The sequence below is a fragment of the Telmatherina bonti genome (genome assembly GCF_933228915.1).
Source record: "Telmatherina bonti genome assembly, chromosome: 3".
NCBI lineage: Eukaryota > Metazoa > Chordata > Actinopteri > Atheriniformes > Telmatherinidae > Telmatherina > Telmatherina bonti.
The window spans coordinates 14,369,981-14,397,612 of NC_136621.1; the positions used below are offsets into that span (position 1 = coordinate 14,369,981).

The following is a 27,632-nucleotide window of genomic DNA, read 5'->3' on the forward strand; positions in this document are numbered from 1 at the left end:
TGACGTGAATTTTAAACTCTTCATCGTGTCTTTGTAGTGACCGAAGCAAAAGCTGAATGATGACTAATGCTGCGGGTCTAAAAATAGGAACATTAACTCCTACATTTCTGGACCAATGAAGGCACCAGCTTCAGCTGGTGGAGGAGTTTCGGATGTCTTATGATAACTTGTTGTCTGGGGACTGAAATCCGTGGTGTCCTCTCAGCTGCGTGTGAGCCACGAGCAGCTGACGCCGTGGCAGCAAGTTAAACAAACAGTAAAACCTCATATCGACCTAGTTAAATACTAGAAAACTGAGATGGTTCTTATAACTTAAGTCATATAAGTTCTGCTTGAAATTCTTCAACGCAAGCTGGATTGATAGAGATTTGTTGTATTGGTCAAAAGCTGAACAATATTCCAAATTCTCTGATCCAAATAAAAAACCCGAAGAATCCTGCTTTCATGTGCTGCTCACTGTTTGACTTCAACACAAAGAAAAAGCCAAAAAGCTTCCCAAATAATTTTTCAAATGTGCTGACATTTATCCGCTTGTGTCTGTCTGTTGGTAACTTTACACCAGGGGTGTCCAAAGTGGGTCCTGGACGGCTACTGTCCGGCAGGTTTTTGATGTATTCCTGATCCAACACACCTGTCTCAAATTAAACGGACAAAACATGAATTTCTGCACAACGACTCATTCATTTGAGTCAGGCTTGTTTGAGAAGGGATACATTAAAAAAAACCTTCAGGATTGTGGTGTTACAGAGCTAAACATCCATGCGTTACATGGATGGATTCTTATATATATATATATATATATATATATATATATATATATATATATATATATATATATATATATATATATATATATATATATATATATATATATATATATATATATATATATATATATATATATATATATATATATGTGCAAGGAACTACACCCAACAGGTTTTACAAGATATAATAGATAAATCTGGTTTCTGTAAAAATTCTGGATACTATGATCCAGAACAGGAAAAATGAGGGCATGTTTGGAACTTCCATTACTGCTGGAGAACAAATTAAGATATAAATAATGCAGTAAACACCATAATGTAGCCAAGACACTGTGGATTCACTATCAATTTATCTGGGAATCTAATACTTTGACAAATAAAATGAATGTTGGACTGTTATCACAATATGGGCGTAAATTAACTTAACTAATAAAATCTGTTTTATTGTTTGGTTGGCTTTTATGATGCTCCATCTAAAAATACATCAATTTTACATTAATTTTAGCCTTATAATATGAAAACTAATGCTTCTTGGAAAACATATTATCTGAAAACATGTTTTTTTTACATTAAAAAAAAAGATAAATGATAAAAATCACTTGGCTTTTTGAGGGTCAGTTCTCACTCTTCTACAAGTTCATGGTCACCCAATAGGTCTGTCAAAATTCCTTCACAGTGGTGTGAGAAACTGATAACATCATAAAAGAAATAGCTTCATCATACTCCAATTAAACATTGCTCTACACTTCTCAGTCCAGTGTCAAGTTGAAATGACTCAAAGCCAGCTTGTCAACAATCCCTGCGCTCAGTAAGGAGGCCAACATGATGCAAACACACGTATGAGTTGGTTTTTCGCATGCACACGCCAAGATTCCACTGCACGCTTTTATCTTTTAATAGAAACTTTTCAGAGTGGAAGGAGAGTCTTCCTTAAGAAAAGCTCTGCAGCTGGCCCACACCCAGAACTTCCAGTGTCTTCGTCTCAATTTCAAGTGTCACAAAGAGTAATGCAAAAAGCACGAGCCTGCATATTCACACCCACATCAACTCAAGAATGCATTCACGCGAACACAATGACGATGTGTCATCTCTACAAGCAGCACTGACACTGCTTACTGCTTATGCTATTTTGCACTCAGGGTTGCAAGCCTGGTTTGTTTTCTGACTATGGTGTGATGGTATGTCAGTGTGTGTGTGTGTGTGTGTGTGTGTGTGTTTGGACAGTATAGAGCTCTCAACTGGCCACGCCCTTCACTGCCACAGTAAGACCTCGGCTATGTTGGAGGTTTCCACAGGCGGATGCAGAGTCATGGTAGTTTTTACAGCATCTGAGCCACAAATCAACTCTGCAGAGACAGAGTCAATGAAAATAAGTTCTGCAAACTCACAACAAATATTTTCTGGAAACACACACTTTGCTTTGTTTTGATTTTCACTTCATGTTTGTAAGCAAAAAGCAGTCATTTAGTCAGAAAAATAAGTCAGAATGATGAAGTGTGTTCAAACGATTATGCTAATGCTTTTCATGATGGATGCACAAATCCTCCACGCATTACGGAGAATTTAAACAAAAATCCAGTTCAGGAAAGTATGAAGTTATTTAGAGTGATAAATAAAAGACTTTAAAGGCAGAGTATGTAAGAGTTCAAGTCGATTCTTTCCACCACCAGGTGGCAAACACCAGGTTGTGAGCAAAACCACAAAACTGCTACCTCCACAAATGACCACAGGTTGGCAGTAATGAGCGAAACTAACCGCTCACCCCTCCTCCTTGCCAGCTCCAAGGAGGGCAGGAATCGCTTGTGATCTGTAGCTCAGAGCCGCTCTGCAATAAATGGGCTTATACTCACCCTACTGGTGGAAAAGAAGTACTTTTTTTTTACTGGTCAGAAAACATTCAAGAAGGGTCTTTGTCATTAATTAAACTTGTAATTTAATAACGCATCAAATATGAACAGACTGGAACCTACATGTTTAAAAAAAAACTTATCTAATTATGATTGTAGTTAATTTATTTTGAAAATATTGAAAATCTTACATACTCTACCTTTAAAGCTCCTGGGTCAAGGTCAAGTCTTAAGAGACACAATCCCATTTCCGCCTTTCTCTAGTGAGTTTTTACAAGTACTTTCTTAGGTTTATAAAAAACTGTTTGGCTACATTGAGGAAAATATAATTTATTCATTCATTATCCTAACAACTTAAGCCTGTTACATACTCCACGAGAAGCGAGAACTTTTTTCTTGTTCTCGAGGCTCCGAGAAGAAAATGACGTCATTTTGTTCTCGCGGACGTGTTTGAGGACAGTTCTTGACACACCGGGCTGGCAGAACTTTTTTCTTGCAGGGCTGCGAGAAGTATCGTGTGATTGGTCGGACATTGGAGGTGGGCGTCGTTAACACAGAGAAAGCATGAAGCGGAGTTGCTGCTTCCGTGTGTTTGCTGTTGCCGGCAAAATGGATTGTTTTGATAAAACAGCTGATCGAGGTGGTGAGAAAGTATGAACATTTTTACATGTGGCATTAAAACACTCGGACCCAGCCGCGTGCACAACCCGCCCTGCCGCGGACGAAGCTGCTCGTTAAATATGAAACTAGAAACTCGGAGAGCGGAAACCTCCGCCAAGCACAATGTTTAAGAATCCTTTTAAAAAGTTCCTGGATACAAACGGTGATCCGGATCACCACCAAAATTTAATCAGTTCTTCATTTTTACATTTGCAACAACTCTTGAAACATTTATAAAAATCCCTTCGTACCCTTTTAAGTTATCTTGAGTAAAAATACGCCGGGGAAAACAACCTTCTCGGCGGAGGTAACAACCGGGTTAATCGCGCATAAAAGCAGACATCGCCCCCCCGTAGTGATCCCTCCCCGCTGCAGACCTGCTTCTTGTGTAGTATGTACGGACCTGCCGAACAAGACGTTTTTTCTTGTTCTTGCAGCCTCGAGAACAAGAACTCAGTTCTTGCGTCTCGTGGAGTATGTAACAGGCTTTAGTCCAATGAAAGGTTGTGGGGAAATATAATTTAAAATATTATATATATTTATTTAATGTTTAGCCCCATTAAATAATGAAGCAGAAATAATCAGTTTCACTATTGAAGGCTTCTTTTTGCATCAACATTACAGGTTGCATGTTTTACTTCTTACTTTGCGTTTTGTTTACGAACTTTGTTTTGGGCGAAAACAATTAAGTCAAAGCATCTAAACTAGTCAATGTTGCCTGTGCAGTATCATTGGTGGAGTTCAGACAAAGTGTTTGTATGAAATAACTGACAGATAACATAAGACACAGAAGAGTCCCCCGGTAGGATAAGATTATCTGTTGTGGGTGAATTATTTTTAACCACCTCACCTTGCTGTGGTCAGGACACATGTGGATAGAAGCTCATTCAGTCTGTGGTTTGTTTTTAGCTCATCTGTTTTCTGTGTAAAGCAAAATGAAAGCCACTACATACCAGAGAAAAGCACTGTTTGCATACACTGCTTAAGCCTGTTACATACTCCACGAGAAGCGAGAACTTTTTTCTTGTCCTAGAGGCTCTGAGAAGAAAATGACATCATTTTGTTCTCATGGACGTGTTTGAGGACAGTTCTTGACACACCGGGCTGGCAGAACTTTTTTCTTGCGCGGCTCCGAGAAGTATCGTGTGATTGGTCGGACATTGGAGGTGGGCGTTGTTAACACAGAGAAAGCATGAAGCGGAGTTGCTGCTTCCGTGTGTTTGCTGTTGCCGGCAAAACGGGTTGCTTTGATAAAACAGCTGATCGAGGTGGTGAGAAAGTACGGACATTTTTACATGTGGCATTAAAACACTCGGACCCAGCCGCGTGCATGACCAGCCTTGCCGTGGACGAAGTTGCTTGTTAAATATGAAACTAGAAAAGCACGCAGAGAGCGGAAACCTCCGCCAAGCACAATGTTAAAGAACCCTTTTAAAAATTCCTGGATCCAAACAGTGATCCGGATCACCAGCAAAATTTTATCAGTTCTTCATTTTTACATTTGCAACAACTCCTGAAATATTTATAAAAAATCCCTTCGTACCCTTTTAAGTTATCTTGAGCAAAAAGACACCGGGGAAAACAGCCTCCTTGGTGGAGGTAACAATCGGGTTCGCACATAAAAGCAGACATCATCCCACCCCCGCAGTGATCCCTCCCCACTGCAGACGTGCTTCTCGTGGAGTATGAATGGACCTGACGAACAAGACGTTTTTTTCTTGTTCTTGCGGCCTCGAGAACAAGAACTCAGTTCTTGTGTCTTGTGGGGTATGTAACAAGCTTTAAAGTTCTACTAATTATTTTTAATTATCTTTTAGACAAAAGCAAGATACATCATGTGAATTTACGTGGTTTTTTGGATAGATTTGCTGTTTTGCTGAGAACCAGGCAGACATTTTTACTTCCTTATGTTAAGCTTAAAACCTATGCTAAGCTAGGCCGAGCTAAACTAAGCTAATCGCATCCTGCTCTTTGTACGAATTAGTCATAGCCTAAATGAATTGTGAGGGACTTCTCACCTCTGTAAAAGAAATTTATACTGCATTTTGACCAAATGTGCCAGAACATAAGTGGCTAGCAAGTTTTTTTAAGAGTCGAGAGGTGACTCATTCTGGAAACACTACTGGAGTATGCTATTCTAATTTAACTAGAGATGGCAATTGTGGTAAATCGGACCATACTGAGTTAATCTTTTTTAATACGGGTCTTTTTTTTTCTCTATAATGTGCACTGTAAAACTATTTTCAGGAGATTTTTTCATGCTGCTTCATAGGCTGTGCTGCTCAAGCTGTTTCCCTTCGAGTTTCCATGACAACGGAAACTTGTTTACCGGCAGGATCCTCTGATTAAGCAGTTTAACACCAAACTCACGGACCAAAACACACGTGAACTGAAAAGGGAAGCAAAGACGTCAAGGGTAAGGCAGAGAGAAAACGGGAGGAAATTAAAACTAGACTAATGTATTTACACACTGTTTTCCAAAGATCCAGTGTCTGTGTTAGAAATCGATCTGGAGCTCCTGGACCTTGTTGTAAGTGAATAATGCTGCAATAGTTGCTGGATAAAATGGACAGTTCTTGATATCATCTACATGTCCATTCAGAGGCTTATTCAAGTTGCTGCAAGTCAAAAATGTGCAGTTATTTCTACCTACCACCATCACTTTCTGGGACAATACGGCTGACTAAAAGACAAAAAAAAAAAAGTAAAACTACAACATTTTCATTTAATCTCAGGGTTAAATAAAGTATTTTTCATTTCATTTAATTCTGTAAATCAGGCAGCTCAAGTCCTTTGAGCTGTGATTTGTCATGCTGGTCTCCCTGCAACTTATAAAGCCAACCGGAAAGGCACTTCAGCTTCAATTTTTCCGTTAAGAATCTGTTAATGTTTCACATTTTCATGAGGTTGAAATTGAACTTTGACTTGATATTGTTGAGTCATTCATTCAAACGGAGACAGAGAGAGATGGAAATAAAAAGAAAAGCTGAACCGTTTAGAAACTCCATAGTTGTTCCAGCTCCCCAGGAAGGTTTGTGGTAAACTGAAAAGTAACACCACTCTGCCCAGATTGTTTTGTATGGTAAAAGTACCTCATGAAACTTTGTATGGTTCCCACTGTGGACAAGGTGAGGGTAGTAGAAAAAAACAGCTCTTGGAGCTACTTCCTGAGATTAAATGAATAAATAGATAAATCTCAACTTTGTCTCAACTTCTTTTGTTTTGTTTTTTTAATCAGTGAAATGTAAATCAACAGGAAAGCCACTTTTTCCCTCTTTGCTTACTAATCTCTGTTTACTTTCAGTCAATCTGAAGCACAAACATTAATAATTAGACTTGAAATAATCTTCTTCCAGATCTTTCAGGATACCTGCATCTGAAATATCTACAACAGCGGAGCGGATAATGCCAAGATAGCAGACCGGCAAAGAGGCATTATTGCAAAAATGCTTGGCTAAATGTAACCACAATAACCCTTTAAAGTTGGGATGGGTAATGTTGGGGAGCTAGCAAGATGTGAAAGTGGCACCCTGTCTTGGCTCCTCCCCCTCTGGTTTTGCTCCTTGCATGATCCAAGGCTTTTTTATTCGCAGCTTTTTCCACCATCAATTTTCTCTTTCTCAGTTGTTTAACGGGAGGAGCCGAATAAACCGAGCCGGGTTGGGGAAATCCTTTCTGCATTTTCTCAGCCATGCTTCCGAGTTTCTTCTTCACTACTTTGTATTTTCATCCTAACATGCTATTCAAATGCAGGGTGTAGCTATCAGGTATGTACTGCAGGAGGGGGAGGAGGGGAGCCGGGAGAAGAAGCTTACGAAATATAGGAAATGAACAACTTCATTTCGGCCCGAACATTTGGATTGGTCTGAGTTTTTACAGATTTACAGTAAACTGAGGGGTCTAACTATATTTCTTATTGTTCATGATTACAAAATGTATAGACTACTATCAGGATGAGGAACCACTTCACCCAGAGTGGGAAAAAAAATGTCTCTAAGCAAGATTACCTACCCCAGCTTTAAGTCAATAAGTTGTTGCTAAACTTGCAGCAGATGACGGATGATGTTACCTGGTCCAAGCTGAGCCACCTCCTCCAGCTCTTTCTGGGTCTTTGCAGACGCGATGGCCTCTGGGAGTTTCAGCATGAATGGCAGGACATCTCTAAGCCAAAGAAAACAATGTCGATAGAAAATATGAGAAGGAAATGATCAAAGTATTTCAGAAAAAACAGGAAAACGTTAGAACAAGGAGATTGGAGTGTGACACAAGTGTGTTGGTTTTTTTTATTTGAAAATGAACAAATCTGATGATGCCACAACTTTGGTTGGCAAAATACACCCTGAACTCTGATATACAGAGAAGTGAAAATGCTGTCAAACATCAGTGACATACTCTCTGTTTCCATTAAGTCACAGGCGTAGTGGGAACAGAACTTTAAGTAAAAACACACTGATAAAAAAAATCCTGAACATTTCGGATGTTTTAGATGAATGTTTGATTGGTGGTGGATTTTTGCAGACGTATATATGTGTTTGCTGTTGTTTGCAGTGCAGCTAACTTCCTGTGTGTGTTGCTGGAGTGCGTCTGTGTCTCCTGAGGAAAGGGATGCTTTAAAACAAGAAGTGAGAGTGGACTGCTTAGTCAACAAACGTTATTTTCACCCATAGATTTTCCATTGTCCAATCAAAGAGCCACAGCAGCTTGCAGTAAAAAACGCAGAAGCCAGATGACACAACAAAAGCTGATTTACCTGCTAATGCAGTAGAAAGCCACAAGGCGGAACAGATCTGCAAAGCTGATCCCAGATCCCTCCAGAGAAAAGGCTGCAGACAAACAGAAATGGAAAATGGTCTTAGAATGAAAAACATATGACTGCAGATGAAAGGCAACATGAACAATATGACATAAAAACCAACATAAAATATGCCAGCATATAGTAGTATGTAAAACTGAGGAAATGGTTTTGTGTATGACATCATCAGTCTCTTATGTCCGTGAATTCTGGTCCAACGTAGGTTCAGTTCATTGCAGTTTCCAGCATTTGTTTCTTCCCAACACAGCATTTCAGCCCGGTGGAGGTCTGCACTTTGACTGGATCTTTTAGTTTTCAGTCATTGTCGAGTAGATGTGCGGCTGTGTTTGGAGTCGGTCTGTTTGTCTTCGTCAGACAGATGTACTTAGATGTGACTCCAGAATACTTTGGTATCCAGAGGAGTTAAAGGTCTCCTGATCCTGTCGCTGCAGAAGAAGCCCGGATCATCATTCCTCCACCACTGTGCGCGACAGTTGATATGAGGTTTTTGTGCTGACATGATGAGGTTGGTTTTTGCTCATTGTGACCAAACATCTCCACTTTGGTCTGGTCTGTCCAAGGGACACGTTGTTCTAGAGATTTTGGAGTTTGTTCCGATGCAGCTTTACCAACCTGAGCTGTGCAGCCATGTTATGTTTTACAGAGAATAGAATGCTTCTTCAGTCTTTTTCTAATTTAATGCCATGAACTTGGGCTTCTTCTTCGTACATGTCAAACTCAGGCCCGCGGGCCAATTTTGGCCTGCACAAAAATTATATTTGGCCTGCGAGATGATTTTTAAATATGTATCACGTCTAGCCCGCCGATCCATTATACAGCGCATTTGCCACTAATTGTACAAGTCCCACAATGCTGTCTTGGTGAGCTAGACTCCGGACCAGAAAACGCCCCCACCTCGACGCGCTCAATCTGCAGCTTCAGGGGCGCACGCACGTCATCACTATTACAAGGCGTGAGGGCTTTTAGAACCAAGTTACGCTTGTGGGAGAGTCAGATGCAGCAAGAAAACCTGGCTCATTTTTTTGTGCTGCAGAGTCATGAGAGAGCAGATCTCTACCGCCGTGTTGCCTTTTGCACAGTTTGCTGAAAAAGTCGATCTACTTAGCGCTGAATTTACCCGACGATTTGCCGACTTTGAAGCCAAAAAATGTAGATTTGATTTCTTTTTAGATGTTGGCCTTGATGGTCTGTGATGAAAAGATTCAGGTTACAAATAAAATTACTAAAAAGTTCCAGATAGAGAGGTCTGATATTTATTTCAGTTTTTCAAGCCTGTTCTGGGTTCAGTGTTTAAAGGGGTGCTATGATGGTATTTGGACTTTTCTGAGCTTTCTACAGTGTTACAGTGTTGAATCCTCATCAGACATGTGAACGGCACTGTTTTTTTTATCACCTAAACGCATGTTTGAGTTTGAGTTCCAGCACTCTCTGTGTTCGGTTTCCATGGCAATGAAAAACGCGTCGTTTTAGAGAGTTTTTTCTACTTCGAAATCCTTGTGACGTCCCGGGGGATAAGGTTCGGTGATTGGTTACCTTCTACTGGTTAACAAGGGCATGTACAAATACATCAGGCAGGTGGAAAACGTCGGATAAAGTTATTTCCAACGATGGCTGGTGAGTTTACCAAAGAGAGACATCCTGCTGCATTTGTTGCTGTGGGTTGCTGTTTTCCACTTCGTTTTCAGGCTCTGATTCAGGTTCCAACATGTAGGGCTGTATGCTATGTGTTGACATTGTATTTTGTGTTTTTTATTGAGTTCATATTAGCCTAATCCTTCTGTTTATGAGACGTTACAATGACGGCGAAAGCAGGTGCGGTGCGCGCTCCCGATGTAGCGCGGTGGCGGGGCTTAATGCGGAAGAGTCTCAATCCACTCGTTTTGCCCACAGGCTGATCTGACAGCCTACGGAGAGGGTCGATCTGAAGTAAATAAAGCGATTTGTGACAATAACTCGATCAATCCCAGCCCTTCTGGTCTCAGAAATAAAAATAAATTAGCCTGGAATGCATAATAGTTCCACTTTGAGCAAAAGTAGGCCTATTATTTAATATATGATAATGTTTAATACAGTACTGTATCTCAAAGTTAATAAAAACACGAATAATAGCTTTCACTTTCTGAATAAAAAAAAATGAGTATGGCCCTCTACTTTGTTCCTCTTTTTAATTTTGGCCCTCTGTGAATTACAGTTTGACACCCCTGATCTAAGCTTACATATAACTTGCTGGAATGTCCACTCCTTTCCTCTTTCTCTCTGCAGAATGATGGACTCCAAATACTTTATGCTATAACCTTTCCCAGATTGATGGGCAGACATTTGCTTTTCTAAGATCATTGTTGGTGTGTTTTTTCCTTGGCCCATGTTTGGCATGTATTTCTTACCTGCCGTGAGCTTTAGGGTTAGGTAGATGGGAAGCCACAAATTGAGATGAAATCAGAAATTATCAAATAAATGTGTAGGCAGGTAAATGCCTACTTAAGATTATAAAAGACAAATTAAGAATATCAGACTAATTTGGGTCAAGAAACATCAGGAATGAACTTATATCAGTGGAAATCTGTGCTCTGGTCTGATGAATTCAAATATGAGATTTTTTGTTCCACTCGCCATGTTTTTGTGAGATGCAGAAAAGTTGAGCAGATGGTTCCTATATGTGTGGTTCCCACGGTGAAGCATGCAGGAGGAGACGTGGTATGGTATGGGGGTTCTTTGCTAGTGAAACAGTTGATTAATTAGTCAAGATCCAAAGAACACTTAACCAACATGGCTACCACAGCATTCTTCATCGACATGCCATCCCATCTGGTTTGCACTTAGTGGGACCATCATTTGTATTTAAAGAGGACAATGATCCCAAACACACCTCCAGACTGTGTAGGGGATGTTTGACCAAGGAACAGAATGATGGAGTGCTGCATAAGACAACCTGGCTTCCACAATCGCTTGACCTTAACTCACTTCAGATGGTTTGTGATGTTTTGGACCAAAAAGTGAAGGCAAAGCATCTAACAAGTGCTCAACACCTCCAGGAACTCATTTGAGACTATTGATGAGCCATTCCAGGTGACTGCCTTATGAAGTTGATTTAGTGAAAGTCATGAGTGTGCCAAGCTGTCATCAAAGCAAAAGGTGGTTACTTTGAAGAATCTAAAATATAAAACATATTCTGGTTTATTTTCCACTATTTTGTTTCCTACACATTTCCACATGTGTTTTGTGAATGTATTTAGTTGTACTTTGCAATTAAGAAAATTAAAAAACAATAATAAAAACCACTGATTGAGAAGGTGTGTCCAAACTTTTGACTGGTATTGTACATCTTTCTGAAGTAAATAAGAGCTGTTGTTTCAGACATGGCTGGTAAACACTGTACTTAAATTTCAGGGGCCTGTTGCACAAAGGCAGAACTCAGATGTGGAGAATAAACAACTAAGCTGCATCCAAAGTAACCATCCACGCATAGTTGGTTGCAAAAAGAGCAAGCTTGGATGAGGAGACGTGGATTCATCAAGTCAAGTGAAACCAATCCTGGATCAGCTTTTGTGAGTTCCTCAATAGACCCTCTATCACAGACTCACTAATCGGCCACGGCAACAAAAGTTGCCGGAAAGTAGTTCTTTCCGGCGGAGCAGGAAATCCTCCTGGAAGTGTATGAAGTCAAGGACCAAATGAAAAGAAGGAAACGCCACTATGATTTTAACACAAAGAGAGAACGCATGGTAAAGTATTGCAGACTGCCTGAATATTGGAACAATCTCCACTATAATCTGTGAAGAATCATTGACATCTCTGAAAACGTAAAACACACCCGTCCTCTGATCATGAATCGGTTTAAATTGCAGGTGAAACTGAGAGTGAAATGGTGTAAATGTCTGTGTAGCCACTAAAGCACCACCAAATGTCTTTATCAGAAGATTTTTATGGGATTGCAGGCAACAGAAATGACAAATTACAGGACAGTCATAGTCGAAGACTCATTGCTTTGTGTTACAATGGTACACCAGATCCACATATACCACTTAATAAAATCCCAAACAGGTGCCATGAAGAAAAAATCCTTTCACAGCATTAATGTTCAAGTAGAGGGTACTTTTTCATATTATTTAATGAACACTACATTGCTTGTGATGTGCATTGATTGGTTTAACAGTCTACATCTTATCATTTAGATAAGTTATCATTTAGATAAGTTATCATTTAGATAAGTTATCATTTAGATAAGGTTAGTGTGTGTCTCTACCAACACATCCGATTCTAATCAAATGGATCCAGCAGCTTCTTGTCAACCTCTTTATTCATTTCAGTCGGGTGTGTTGGAGCACAGAGATGACAGAAATCTGCAGCAAACCGGCCCTCGGTGGCTGGAGTTTGACACCTGTGATTCAGAGCTAATCAGTCAGCGTTGTGGGAAAGTGGCCTGGTTTGGACCATGACTCCAAGTCTTTCAGAGCTCTGCAGTCTATCAGTACCTATCGCAAGATGAGCAACACAACCCTGTTTAATGATCACTGTTCACATCATGGAGCATCTTCGGTGTCGTTCGGAAACCACTGTAGTGGAGCGCTCTGTAGCTTCATATTTATCTTTATTTAATAAATGAACATCATGTTACTCTTTGTGTGTTTATATGAATGGTGTATTTTATATGTAGTCCATGGGAAAATGTGAATCCAAAATCATTCATCAGAATCATTCAAATTAATAGTCGTTTAAACAATAAACGGTGGATGTAGTTGAATGTGACAACAATGTGCAGAGGACAGGGGAATAAATATTGTTTATATTTGCGGGGACTGCTGACTGTCATAAGGGATGAGGTTAAATAGAGCCTAGAACTTAGCCTGGTCTGGAGCAGGCTCCCTTCACAGAATATATCTCCATGGTAACTTGTGTCATAACATATCCCACTTTCCACTGTCCCATTTCTGTGTGACTGATGAGCATAACGGATGAGTTGAGCCAGGTAGACTGAGATATCCCAGCTTAACCCCTCGTCTCGGTTTTGTGCAACAAGCCTCAGGTCACCGCGGTCCTGAACATAAACATCTGATCTAAAGCTGAGCAGCGTGAGTCATGAGAGCCGGTAGGCCACACTTCAGATCTGACAACAGCTTCATTTCAGCTTTGCACTCAGCCTCTGGTGACACTTTCATTTCTCTTTTTGTGTCTTTGTGTGTGTGTGTGTTTATACACAACATGTAGAGGCAGACGTTTGATTCAGAGTTCAGTGTAACGAAGGCTTTTGAGTTGAAGAAATGAAACTTGGAAGGAAAAAAAAAAGAAACTTAAACAGCAGTTTTATTATCTACCATCTATTAAACGCTTTTTGTGATGTTTGATTTGTGACGTCAACACTTTCTGAACATCTGAAAGGACAGTGTGAGAACCTTTTCTGAGTAATTTTCAGTAGAATTTAGTAAAAACAGACTTCTAACTTACTGTACTGACTCTCCCTGACGGGGAAGTGGCTGATGGGAGTCTCTGACTGATCCTCATCCAGGCGCACGGAGAGAACTTTCCTTTGCAGAGTGGCAGACTTCCTGACCAGGAACACCTGCTTCACAGAACACATTAAACACAACATCCTCTCAGAAAATAATCACACACCCACATGCACGTGAGGACGGCGACCCCTCACCCCTGGCGGCTGTTTGAGCAGTATGCGAGTGGCTTCCTCTTCGCTGACCAGCAGCAGCAGCCACACCGGGTGAGTCTGAGTCAACCTTTCCAACATGCTCATCTTCCTCCGCAAGGAGTCGTACCCAGAATCCCTCTCGCCCCCCGACCCGCCACAGTGTTGGGCCTGCAGGTAAACTCCGCTCTCCAACCTGCAGATGAGAAATGCTGAAACTGAAAACATTTGCCGCCTGCTGGTGAAACTAATCATGATGCAGAATTTATAAAACTCCTGAGTGAAATCAAAGTGGGAACATTATCAGAGGTCAGGTAGCGTCCCAGGTAGTTTCTCACCTCATTCTCAACCTTAGTAATAGTTGGAACAATGTGTTTAAGGTAGGTGCAGAAATATGTGGACAATAACACAGTTTTCCTGATTTAGGTTCTGCATGTTGCCATGGTGGATTAGAAAAGAAACAACTGAGTTGTAATCGAACTGCAGACGTTTCGATTTGATTCAAAGAGCCGAACAAAAATATCTCATCAAGCCTTTAGGAATTGTGACCATTTTTATGGAAAGTCTTCTCATGTCAGCGGCTCAAAATTAACTGAAAAACTAACACTTTGTAAATAAAATGTTTATTTTTCATATTTTATTCAAAATCCTCTGCAGACATCACTAAACACTGGTTTACTGCGGCTGTTCTCCCCAAACATTCAGGGTTCATTTGGGTGAGATTTGATGACTGACTCATGGCATGCCATGGCAGAATATTCCACTTATTTGCCTTCTTATTTGTAGGAGTTTCCCTGCTGCAACACATCCGATGGGCTCCAACTGGGCACACAGGGCGAGGACACTGCAGGGCCCATAAGGAATTAGATAATATGTGTAAATAATAAACTCAGACAAAATATTGGTGAAACAGTTTATTTTTCAGAAACTCCAGATTGTTCATAATATCTAAAAGGATGATTTATTAAATGTAAACATTCTGCTAACATACTTGTACCGATTTGCACCAAAAGCAAAGCTAAAAATGTGGAATTTTTTTTATTATTCTTATTTCTGTTATTTTATTATGTTATGTTATTATATTTCTGCTATTATTTCTAAGTTATTTTTGGTGATATTTTACTGGTCCGGCAAACTGGAGATCACATTTTCCTGTATGTAACTATGAGACTGTAGCTGGATGATGATGATGATGTTATTGTATATTTGATTATAATTTTGTCATTTTTTTCTATATTGCCACTCACTTAGCTTAAACGTGTCTGTACTTTTTGTTGCTTTTTCCTTGTCGTCTCGAATTTGGACCGAGACGACTTACTTATAATCACATGTCCTCTGGATGTCTGAACATCTCTTTTACATGTTTAATGTAAGATGTAATATATTAACTTTTTTTTTTTTATTATGATTGAATGAAATTTAATTATAAAATATTTGTGTTAAATGTAGCAATTGAACTAAGATGCATTCAAGGCGTCAACTAGGATAAAAAATAATTCCACGTTGAAAAAGCCTGAGAGCCACTGCTCTGCAACAAATTCTCCTTCAGGATTCACATCAGACATCTCTGTCACAGCCTGAATGTAAACATTAGATTAACAATCAGTTCATACTCACTGGCAAATGTTTTAAATCGAGCAGGCTGCCCTGAAAGCAGAGGACTGCTGAAGTCTTGCTGGACTAATTTGTGAGCTGTAGGGGGAGGGTCACCGGCGTCAGCATGTTATCGCTGAGATTTTCAAGATCCTTGTTGACTACAAAATAACAAACCACAACAGTACATAACAGGATTTGAAAGTTCCTGCGAACTCTGACCGGGTACAGACACGTTTCCCCTATCGCTCGAATTTCCTACGAAATACCACCATTATCCTCACTCCTCTGACACACTGTAAAGGGTCCCGATGTGCGTGTCTGCCGTGTAAAACAGATCTGAATCCAAGAAGAAAAGAACGAAATGAGTGACAACAGGCTTACCCTGGTAACAACATGGGCTCTGTGTCCACAGCCGGAGAAGTCTGGACCATCTCCTTCTTCAGCTCTCCGATCTCCAACGCAAATGTGTCAATCAGCTAAAGGGGAAAGACAGAAGGACAAGCTCTGACTGACGGAGGAGTCCAACATAGACAAGAGGAGGGCAAACAGTGGTAAATGAAACCAACAGCATTGCTTAAACATGAATTACAAAACACTATTCTGAGCCTGGAGCACGAGGGGGGAACTGGACTGGACAAATGTAGAACAAAGGGCAAGGAAGCAGTTAGTAATTTTTCCTGTGAATGGACCTCATTTCCTGCAGTCAGGGAAGACGGAGACAACTTTGTCAAAGAAGTGACTCACAGCAACAATTGAAGGGAAGATTTCCTCGTGTTGGAAACAGAAACATAAACACTGGACAGGAAGACCTGGAGGATTCAGCTCGTATCATGTTGAGTTACTTTTAGGCTGACAGAGATAAGACAAATCACCCTGAATTCGGCCTATGTTTGGGACTCATTAGTCAAGGAGATAAAGAACAGAGGAGACAGAACGTCCAACACTGACAGTAATATCTGTATTTACTTCTATACAAGAGCAGGAATTTAATGGCAAACAATGTAGATCACAGGATACAACTGCAGTAGTTTTTGTAAGTTATATTTGTAAATTCAACCAGAATTTGCTCGCACTACTTCCTGTTTACAGTCTGTCACTGCTCTACAACACAGATGACAAACCACTTCGCTTCCACCCTGCCTCTCATGTAAAACAAAGACCGTCCCAAGTCAAAGAAACGCTTCATCCCGAAGTGGAGTAACCGTGGAAACAGAAATCAAACTCTAATTAATTTCCCTTGTCATAATTAGGACAGAGTTAATTATTTTTATCAAGATGGTGCCAAATACAATTTAAATTCACTTCATGTATGAAAAAAAAAATCATCACTTATATCAAATGTTACTTGTGACAAGTTTAGGTGTTTAAGAAAGAATCTTTTATTTGTCAGTTCTTCTGAAATCCATCAGACACAGACAAAGACACAGATGAAGAAATGAACTTCCTTTTTGGGTTACATTCTTCATGAAAACACATTTTAAGTTGTTTAAAAGTACAGGATTGTCTCTAAGTTATCCAATGTTCTCTACTGAGCACCTGTAAGGACTGCAGATCAGTCCAGTACCCCTGCCCTGCTCTTCCACAGCCGTGCCGTTATGTAGACCGAATGTGGTTCCTCGTCATCTTATTGACAACTGCACGGATATCCCTGAATAAGATGTGGCCTTCAAGGCAGCAAAAGTTTCTGTAAAATCAATGAGAACTTTTTTATTCATCAAGGCTGAAGAACCCTGATCCAACAACATGAACCCTGATCCAGCACTATGTGTGATCACCCCCGATGTGACGGTCCATCCAGGATGCCTCAGAACTCACAGAAGTTGATGTATTTGTTCATGTATCTCTGAATTGTAGAACTTTGAAAGTTTTCCACAGTAATCCTTGTTAATGTGGTTCAAAAGTTTAATGTAAGACGACAAGAATCAATAAATAAAACATGGAAGCAAACAAGTACAATTAGGTTACTAAAACAGCTATCTGTCCATCCATCCATTTTCTTAACCGTTCTAATTCAGGGTCGCAGTAAGCTGGAGCCTATTCCAGTAATCGTTGGGCGAGAGGCAGAGTACACCCTGGACAGGTCACCAGTGCCAACACAGAGAGGAAAACATGCTTACGTTAATACACCTGACACAACCAAATGAATCCTTAGCAGACAAGCAGTTTAATTAATCTGAATCAGGCTGTGCTGCAGCTGGAAAGAACTACAACATGCAGTGCAGGGTCCTTGAAGACTACAGCTTTCAATCCAAACAGGTTGCCAGTCCATAACAGTGCTGTCATTAATATAACATATAATAACCAAATTAAGACCAATTAAAAGGCACAGCTGAAAATTCAGCCAGTAAGTAAATGTGCTAATTTAATATTTCATTATTGTTATCATTATTTTTACATCCAATTACTTTGAAAAACTGTGAGGGAGTCAGAGGCTCCTGGATCTGAGCAGCTGGTGAAATAAAATGCCTTTAAAAATGATTGAGGTCATGCAGTTCAAACAGAGGACTGGATCTCGCCACATCACATAGAATGTCAAAACCAGCTCTAAATAAGATATATATACCATATGTTTAACATTTCATTTGTTGTGGTAAAATCCACTTAAACAAACAGTTTTCAAAGAGATACTTGAAGTTCCTGGGAAAAAAAACACAAAAACAGATTTGTTTCCACATTTTAGCCACTAGGAGGCATCATTTCCCAAAGGGAAAAAATTCCTCTGAAAACTGGGCTCCAGTCCAGACCACAAGGCTCTGCAATCCCCCTCCCCTTGCATGACTAAGTGGAGCCAGCTCTTTTTAAAGCCACAAACTCTCAGCTTTTGTCAGGTTAAAACTTTATTTCACAACAGGAGCATGCTCCATCATTACTGTGGAATTCAGCCTGGTGATAATCGGTGTCAACAATCTCATCAGCTGGTGAAAAGTGGGAAAACGGCCAATGTGCTAGCACAAAAAATCCCCCCACACACCCACCACCACCAAAAACCTGAGAAACACAAATCCAAACACTGTAAACAGATGGCTTAAACAGCAAAACCTTGAAATTCTCCTTAAAGAGCACGTTTAATGCTGGACAACAAAGCCTGTTTCTGAGATTAAACAACTCCAGATAAGGCTGTTTATGTTTCTCTTCATGGACATATTCAGATAAGATTTAAGCCTCTGAAACAACTACGGTGAAAAACAAAGCTGGAGGACTGACATGACAAAGCTGAGACCTCCCTAAAGCTGCATTCAGCCTCGCTCAAGTTATTTAAACCAAATGATTTGTCTTGTAAAATGTCTTAACAGTGTCATATCATCTGGAAAAAGAGAAAAATATCCACAGAATGATTCATTTTCTTATACAGAATAACCGATTGCCAGGCTGCCACGAGATTGGCTGATAAACTATTTGTGTTAACAACCAACTGAACAGATGTACCTAATAAAGTGGCTGTTGGGAGCAATTTAGATGTTACACCTTTAAAACAGCTTAAGGTTTGCGATATATAGAAACCTAAATTGTGTTTTAACATACCATCACAGCAAAGATGATGTAGGTTATACTCTTATCATATATGGAAGCTTATTTTTCTAAAGTACAAGTTCATAAAGTTTTAGACCTCATATAGTTTTAATCCAGCCATGGAAAGAACTTGAAGTAGCCTTAACCTGTTGGGAGACTGGCATTTAATTAAACTTGTGCAGAAGACTGGAAATTCCTAGGTCAAGAGTCAGTGAAAAAGGAAACTGTTGGAACGACTGGATCTTAGCCAACAGTGTTGTGGAGCAGATGAGTTTTAAAGGAACATGACTATAATCCAGGAAAATATTTAACAGCACAAGTTTGTTTTACTTTTATGGAGCACAGTTCATCTGGGTTTGTTTCCACTCATTATGCATTTCATTCGCGCTTCATAAGACAGGATGCAGAGTTAGACAGACGAAAACAGAGCTGCAGCTGCCATGCACAAACACAAGGGAGAGTTTATCCAACTCTGTGTGCATGTGTGGAGGTAAGTGATTCTCTGCATGGGCCGCTGTTAAAGCCATGCATGGAGTCAGTGGGAAACTATGTATTTGGGTTTTCAAACACAGACATACTGAGGCTTTCACAGTGCTGATGAGTATGGAAAAGGCTACCAAGGAAATTAAAAGTTTGTATTTGTTTCCTTACATTAAAGCAACAATTATTTAAGCTTTGACTTGATTTTTAATTTGGCTTTGAAAGATTAAATAAAAAAAGATTGCACCAAGGCAATATGCTTCCCTACAAACGTAATATATCTAACACAAGGGTGCCCAAAGTCGGTCCTTAAGGGCCACTGTCTTGCAGATTTTCAGTGCTTCCCCGTTCCAACACACCTGGCTTCTATTAAATAGATTCAACAGCCAACGAAGTTCTGCACAATGAGTGATTAGTTTGAGCTATTGGAAGAGGGATACATGGAAAACCTGCAGGATTGTGGCCCTCGAGGGCCGGAGCTGAACACCCCTTATCTAACATAATTGCAGCTACATGCACCGGAAGGTGTGGCTAATGTAGTTTATATACCTACAGCTACAAAGTAAATATAACTGCAGCTACAAACTAAGATAGCTAATATAGCTACGGCTATAAAGCTAACTTAGCTAATTTACCTGAAGCTGTGGCTAATGCAGATTATACAGCTACAAAGTAAATATAACTGCAGCTACAAGTTAAAATAGCTAATACAGCTACGGCTATAAAGCTAACTGAGCTAATTTACCTGAAACTGTGGCTAATGCAGATTATACAGCTACAAAGTAAATATAACTGCAGCTACAAGCTAAGACAGCTAATACAGCTACGGCTATAAAGCTAACTTAGCTAATTTACCTGAAACTGTGGCTAATGCAGATTATATAGATACAGCTACAAGGTAAATATAACTGCAGCTACAAGCTAAAATAGCTACTACAGCTACGGCTATAAAGCTAACTGAGCTAATTTACCTGAAGCTGTGGCTAATGCAGATTATATAGATACAGCTACAAAGTAAATATGACTGCAGCTACAAAGCTAATAACCTTAACCTATAAAAACTAGAATTGGGCTGTTAATACATAACAGCAAGTGTGAATGCGAAAATGTGTAATTACTGATGTATAATACAAAAAAGATGAAGATGCCACTCAAATTAGTGAAAAACATGTTAATTTTTAAGTGGAAAAAACTAAGATGAATCTGTCATGGATTCGTGAGTGCATGATGTTGTGATAATTTTAGGGTGATCTAGTAGCAATTTAAGGGATTACTTTTACGTTTCTGAACTGCTCATAGAGCATCGGCGCAGATTATTGAAATTATGGAGCAGAATTGTTATTTCATTATGATATGATTGTTTTATGAGAGCACAGCATAATCTTATTATCACCACCATTGTACAGTGAATAAACCACCGTATACATAAAGCATCTCTGGTGAAACCATGGAATTTATCATGTAATCATGTGTATTTTGAAATGTCATCAAGTTCGAAGAGAAATCTAAACAAATTTTTGAATTTCGGTTCAATTTGATTTTTATCTCTATCACCAGAACTTGGGGTAAAGAAAACACTCAGACATCATAAGTGGGGAGGATTAGATGGTTTTCCCCAAAACTGTCTCCACCAGGAGAACCAGTGGACCGCCGGTATGACGATTCTTATCCTGAAATGAGCCCCGCTTGCCAGGCAGAGGTCCGCATTGGGTCTGCTGGAACAGCATCAGTCCAAGCTTTCCTCCTGGATTTTAAGATAGTGACTAAGCTGACCAGCTCATCCAGAGGAGGCAGGAATCTCTAGGGGACCTAATAGAAAAACTGTGCCATAACATTAAACATGCTAATAAGTATCATGACAGGGCCACGGGTATGATGCTGGAGAGTGAACTCTTGATATTTTACACATACGCCTAACTCACGGTGCAAAAACAGAACAGGAGCACCAAAGCAGAATAAAAAATATTCAAACAAGCCACCCAGAAGGCCAATGCACAGCAACTGCTGCAGAGACTGGTACAGTGAGAATTGTGCACTGAAACTCAACAAGCTTCTGCTGAAGAGCATCCACCAGAGTTAAAGAAGGAAAAAGAACCAGAAATATTTTTGCTGCTCTTTCCTAACGCTCGCTGCCATCGGGCTGTCGTCCTTTGTAAAACAAGTGCAGGTGGAAAGAAGGCAATAATGTTGATAATATCATGACAGTCTCCACTACTGTGAGGCTATAACTGTGTGGAAGTCCCAGACAGCGTAGTAGAGACCTGCCACACGTTTTTTCCAGGAAAGCCTTAATAGACTGATATTTACAGTACAGTACATAATTTAATGAGGAACTTCAGCCTGAAGGAGTTTTAGTGTTAAAAGTGTCTGTGGGCTACCTGAACCAGAAGATCATCAAGGTAAAAAAGAAAAGTTGGGGCGTTGCAGCCATTTTACCCTACTGTGGAAGGAGGTCGTCTAAAAAATCAGCTCTGAAACGTTTATTTTGAGATCCTGTATCTTCATCTTCTGCTTGCTCGTAGTGGAAAACTCTTTATTTCCACCTTCTCACATCATGGTTATAAACAGCAAACTGTTTTTAATGCTTTTATCCACCGTAAAGCCCTTTCAGACCATTTACTTGATGTAAAGCACTGTGTAAAAAAATTTTTTTTTTAATGATTATTATTGTTTTTCTGTGATTGCTGCAAATAGTCTTGATGTCATATTCTGGTATAAAACTGTGACAACACATAGTGTTCAAGATTATATTTTAATACTCATAAATCCTCCTGAGGGAGGCAGTGGCTCGGGTGGTAAAGCTGCTTGGCATGTAGCCTGGTGGTCGGCGGTTTAAGTCCTGCTCCCTGCGCTGCTGCAGCTCCTTGTTCTCCACTGGCCTTCACTCAGATAAATGCAGAAGGTTGTGTCAGGAAGGGCATCCGGTGTAAAATGTGCAATGCTTCACTTTGGGGACCCTATCAATAAGCGACAGTCCAAAGCACAACAGCAACTCATGTAGTTCCTCCAGTGCAAATTGTGTCATAAATTTACACAAGACAATAGCGATAAAGACAGGTGGATAATAAGGTGTTAAAAAACCTGCCAATTGTTTGAGCGGATTAAAGATTTTCCTAATTGTTATTTTGATGATGTATGACGTTTTTGTTGCATTTAGTGTTTTGATGTTTACGTTTTGATAATCTGAAAAAAAATATGTAAAAAAAAGATTTACAATGAACAGTTCTTTTTTTTGTTGTTTTTTTTTTTTATTTAAATTTTTTAAGGGAAAAGAAAGGAAGATAAAGAAAAGTGAGGGTAAAGACTTAAGAATAAAGGATAAAGTAAAAGACCAGCTGAACACGAAGAAATCATCATCTCTGTCATCATCGAGTGGCTGTGCATTTTTCATTGCTGTGCATTTTCATTGAACTACACAGCTACACTTGCAGTACGACCTACCTAATCGTATCTTTAGAGGTACAAAAGGTTATGACTAGGGTGTTACCCTTAAAGACACTGCCGCTGCACCCTAACAGGACAGTTTGTACCTTATAAAGACCAAAACTCCTCTACAGGCTTTGTGGACTTTAGAAAGTACATACTGCCCTGCTAAGAGACAACTGCAGTATCTTTGAGGGTAACACCCTAGTCACAACCCTTTATACTCCCAAAGTACAATCAGGAACTGTCTGCAAGTGTAACGTATTTTAGACCTAGGTGTGCTCAGTAGGGGTAAAGAGAAGAGATAGAGGTCAAGAGATTAGTTAAAGGACAAGATATATGACCTGTAATGATAACAGGTCTGAGGAATAAATTCCTCCATGATCTTCGAAGATTCAGAAGCATTTGGAGGAGCATGTGAGCATTTTTTCCTCCATGTCTAGCATGGAGAAAACACTTTCTGATAGGTTTTTGGGGATCATTCTTCTCTTTTTATCAGGTTTTCCAGCTTTTCAATTCTTTTGTGTAAGCTCTCCATAGAGGAGGTTTTACGTTGTTCTCTCTCTTCTATGGACTTTTTCAGAGAAAGTATTTTTCCAAAAAGATCTGATTTTTCCTTCTGCCATTGCTGCTCCTGCTTTTCTAGTTCTCTTTCGAAGAAGGCTTCACTGTGTTCTTCCTCAACCAGAAGCTGGTGCTTGTGTATCTCCCAGTGATCTTTCTGCTCCTCGTACTTTTCTTGGGTTTTGACCAGAGCAGCCTTTATTTTAGATGTTTCCTCCTCTTGGTGGGCCAAGCAGGCCTCAGCTTTTGAGGCCTTTGCCCTTTCAGCAGTGAGAGCTGATTCCAGATGACCGACTCTGATGGAGAAGTCTGCGTGTAGCTGGTTTTTCTTCCTGATTTCAGCGTAGAGGATGGCCGTCTCCTTCTCAGAAACAGATTGTTGAGATTTCATTTGTCTTTTAAGCTGCTCAACTTCAGTCATGAGAGCCACGTGCTCTTCGTTGGTGTCATGTTTACCTTGAAGTTGGGTATAAACTTGGCTGACTTCAGTCATGGCTTGGTCTGTTTCAAGTTGCAGCTCAGATAAAGAAGCCTCGGCACATTCCCTTTTCTGTTTCTCCTCACATAGTTCTGCTTGTAGTTTTTGTACCTGCTTCGAAGCTGATGAATGCATGATCTTACTTTTGTGAACCTGATCATGTAGTTCCTTTAGCTGATTCAGCAAGTAATTTTGTTCTCTCTGAAGAGCTAAAATCTTTTCATCCTTTGCAGCCAAGGTTTGATGAAATTGTTGTTCTGGTATCATCAGTAGACCTGGGCTGTGAGAGACGTCCTTTTCTTCAACATGGTTCATGTTGGATGATTGCTTATTTGCTGATGTTTTGGCCAGAAGTTTTAGGATCAGATGTAGTTCTGCTGATGATGGTTCAGGTGTTGATGCTAATAATGAAGGGACTGATTCAGGCTGTGGTTCTGCTGGTTGTTTTAGAACTACAGGTTCTGAAGGGTCTTCAATAAGGACATCCGTTTTAGGGTTTCCAGGTGGTATCAGGGGATTCTCTTGGTTCTCAGAATCCTTGTGGTTCTTAGAATCATCGCTCTTGGTGTCGTCACACTGACTTTCATGATCTAAAGATGATTTTGTCAGCAGTGTGGGAAAATGTCCACTCTTGACAGAAATGTCAGAGTTGGACTCCACTTTGTCTTGAAAATCTGATGGATTTTTAACCAATTTTGGTAATTGAGGAAACTCCTCTGGATAATCCTCGTAGGATTTGTCCATCGATTCCAAGTGCAGATCCCAGACAGGCTCCATAGGTCTATTTTTCTTGGACTTCTTGCGTCGTTTCCTTTGAGTCTGATGATCAGTTGCACTTTGTTCTTCAATGGAAAACTTTGTTTCTTGTGCAACTGGTGTTTCATTCTCAGTAGCTTTGGTTGAAGCCTGTATGGATTGCTCTGCAGGGATGGTAGCAAGCTTGTCTGGTCCAGCTGCTTGCTCTGAAGTTGCTCCAGATTGGTGTACCTGGTCTGCAACAGGTGTTTGGAAAATGTTGTCAGTTAACATCACAGATAAACCGTGATCAGGTTTTCTGACAGGAGGCTGCGTAGATGAAACGGTTTCAGTAAATTTTACTTCCTGAACCTTTGTTTCTTTTTCAGATGATATTTTCTCCAGCTCAGCCTCTGTGTTGTCTGTCTGACTCCTGTCTATGAGATGGGCAGACGTTGGATTCTCTGCCTGATGACAGAACTGGTTTGTGTTTTGAGGTGGTGAAACAGCTTCTTCAGTCTGTGATGATACAGAACTGGTTGTCTTCTCAAGCTGTGATTCACCCTCTTGAGTTAGAACCAATGGTTCTGCAGTGAGCTCAACTGGTAATTTGGATTCCGGGCATCCAAAAGTTACAGGTGGATTAATCAGGTTTCCAGATTGCTTTGATGGAGTTTTAGCAGAGTCTGGTTCTTGTAGAGACTCATTTGTAGCCTTACATGGTACCTCAAAGATGGGCACCAAAGGTGTACGTTGCTTCACATTCTTACCACATTTCACTTTTCTTTGATCTTTTGGTAACCCCGTCTTTAAGATAAAACTATACAGTTCCTTCTTGATGCGGTGGTCTTTCCCAGTCTGATCAAACGGCAAGTTTGTGTCTGCAAAAAGTTCTACGGGGATTTCTGATCCTGGTCCTCCAAAGGTGATCTGTGGATCTTCCAGCTTTTCAGATTTTGCACAAACCTCTCTGTCGTCTCTCTGGCTCTTGTCGGTGAGACATTCAGAATGTTTGTCAGCCTCATGACGGGGCTGCTTCCTGTCCTCAAAAAGGTCTGCAGGAATTTCAGATCCTGGGGCTCCGAATGTAATCGGGAGATTCTTCAGGTTTTCAGATTTCTGTGATGGATCAACAGAAACCTTTGAAGTCTGAAAGGACCCATTTTTTGGGTCAGATGGAACCGCAAAGATGGGTACCAAAGGTGTACTACACCTTGCTTTCTTGTGTTGTTTTAGTTTCCTTTGATCTTCTTTTCCACTTGTCTGCAGATTAAAAATAGGGAGTTCTCTGCTGTTGTCTTGATCTTTCTTAGTCTGATCAAGTGACTGATTTGTGTTTGCAATCATTTCAGGTGGAACTTCTGATCCTGGGCCACCAAAAGTTATCTTGTGGAGATTCTTCTGGTTCTCAGAATCCATGCAAACATCGCTCTTGGTGTCATCAATCTGCATTTCATGATCTAAAGAGGACTTTGTCAGCAGTGTGGGAAAATGTCCACTCTTGATGGAAACGTCAGAGTTGGACTCCACTTTTTTCTGGAAAACTGATGGATCTTTCACCAATTTTGGTAATTGAGGAAATTCCTCAAGATAATCCTCGTAAGATTTGTCCATCGATTCCAAGTGAAGATCCCAGACAGGCTCCATACATCTGTTTTTCTTGGACTTCTTGCGTCGTTTCCTTTGAGTTTGAAAATCAGTTGCACTTTGTTCCTTAAAGAACAAGTTTCTTTCTTGTGCGACTGGTGTTTCATTCTCCGACGCTTTGGTGGAAAGTTTTCCACTGTGGACTAGATCTTTTTCAAAGGTCTCCATAGTCAAAATAAACGATAGGACTTCTCCTTTTCCTCTTTCCAAAGTTTGGAATCTGGATGCGTACTGAGATGCGAACCTGGATGTGTACTGAGATGCGTTCTCTAAATGTACTGACTCTATGACAGAAGCAACAAGATTTTATAGGGACTGTGATGTCGCCTATGATATCACAAAGCATCTTAGTGACAAAGTCACATCAAAGCAAACTTGAGTTCCGTTTTTGCGTGAATCATTCTATAACTGTTGCTAGGCTACAGCAATCTGCTCTCCACCCTTCCATTCAAGATCAGGAGACCTGCTTGATGTTGCCAGGCAACAGGAGCATCTTTGTCAAATGCAGTCAAAGTTCTGAATCAGGAAACTTCCAACAGGTTTAAAATGAAAACTGTGGCTGTGTCCGAATGTCCATCCTATTCCCTAACCCTCCCATTTACTATATAGGGCTACACTGTATAGCACACTACATAGTGCACTCATTTTGTTGACCATTCAGACACAAAGCTGGCTATTTTCTCCACGTCGCAGGTCATGTGACTACCAGCTGTCACCACAGAAACCACCACACGTCGTTCCAAATCCAATCCAAACTTGTGACAATTTTTGTTATTTTCTTATATCGGTTTCATTCTCTTTTTGTTGCATATTTACTCAACAAATAAAGATATAAAATGAATTTTCTATATTCTCTTAACCTGCTTTGATGCTCGTGTCACTTGCGTCAACTTGAGCTCCTGCTCGCAATGCATTGTGGTCTATATCAGGGATCCCCAATCCTGGTCCTCAAGGACTGGTGTCCTACAGGTTTTCCAGGTGTACCTGCTGTACCACACTTGAATCAAATCAATGTGTATTTAGCAAACATGTGCAGAGCTTCTATGGGTCTGAGTCAGGTCTGTTCCAGCAGGAACACAAACTGATATGAAAAAGGTATATGATGGCCTGTTTATATTTAATCTGTCGGTTGAACATCCCAGTGATTGTGGACTGTCGGGAAAATGGAGCTGGTATGTTTGTAAAGGTCTTAAGTGCAAATGGAAGCTTGTGGTATTGCTGTGTTTACTTTAAAATTATTGCATCTGGCAAATTTATTGCATGCATTTATTCTTATTGTGGAATTAATTGATTTTTTGCTTTATATTTTTTTCTATTTATTTATTTATTTATTTTATAATTGACTTATTGCTATTTGCGACAGGCCTACCAACAAGGACCACAGTCCAGTACGTTTATGGTGTTTTTCTGCTTGCACAGACCTGACTCATATTAATGAATCACTGTGCAGAACTTCATAGGCTGTTTAAAGTGGAAC

At 40.1% G+C, this 27,632-nt stretch overlaps 1 protein-coding gene across 2 annotated transcripts in view; it reads right to left on the reverse strand.

The window, feature by feature from the left end:
- Positions 1 to 27,632, reverse strand: part of LOC306774461 (ras and Rab interactor 2-like) — a 61,220-nt gene that overhangs the window by 14,342 nt on the left and 19,246 nt on the right. For both annotated transcript variants that reach the window (XM_079264500.1, XM_079264501.1), the window contains exons 3-7: positions 15,700 to 15,794; positions 13,729 to 13,918; positions 13,530 to 13,644; positions 8,025 to 8,097; positions 7,344 to 7,435 (exon numbers count right to left, since the gene is read on the reverse strand). In XM_079264500.1, the coding sequence (XP_079120626.1) occupies positions 7,344 to 7,435; positions 8,025 to 8,097; positions 13,530 to 13,644; positions 13,729 to 13,918; positions 15,700 to 15,794 (565 nt within the window). The remainder of the gene's footprint in view (positions 1 to 7,343; positions 7,436 to 8,024; positions 8,098 to 13,529; positions 13,645 to 13,728; positions 13,919 to 15,699; positions 15,795 to 27,632) is intronic.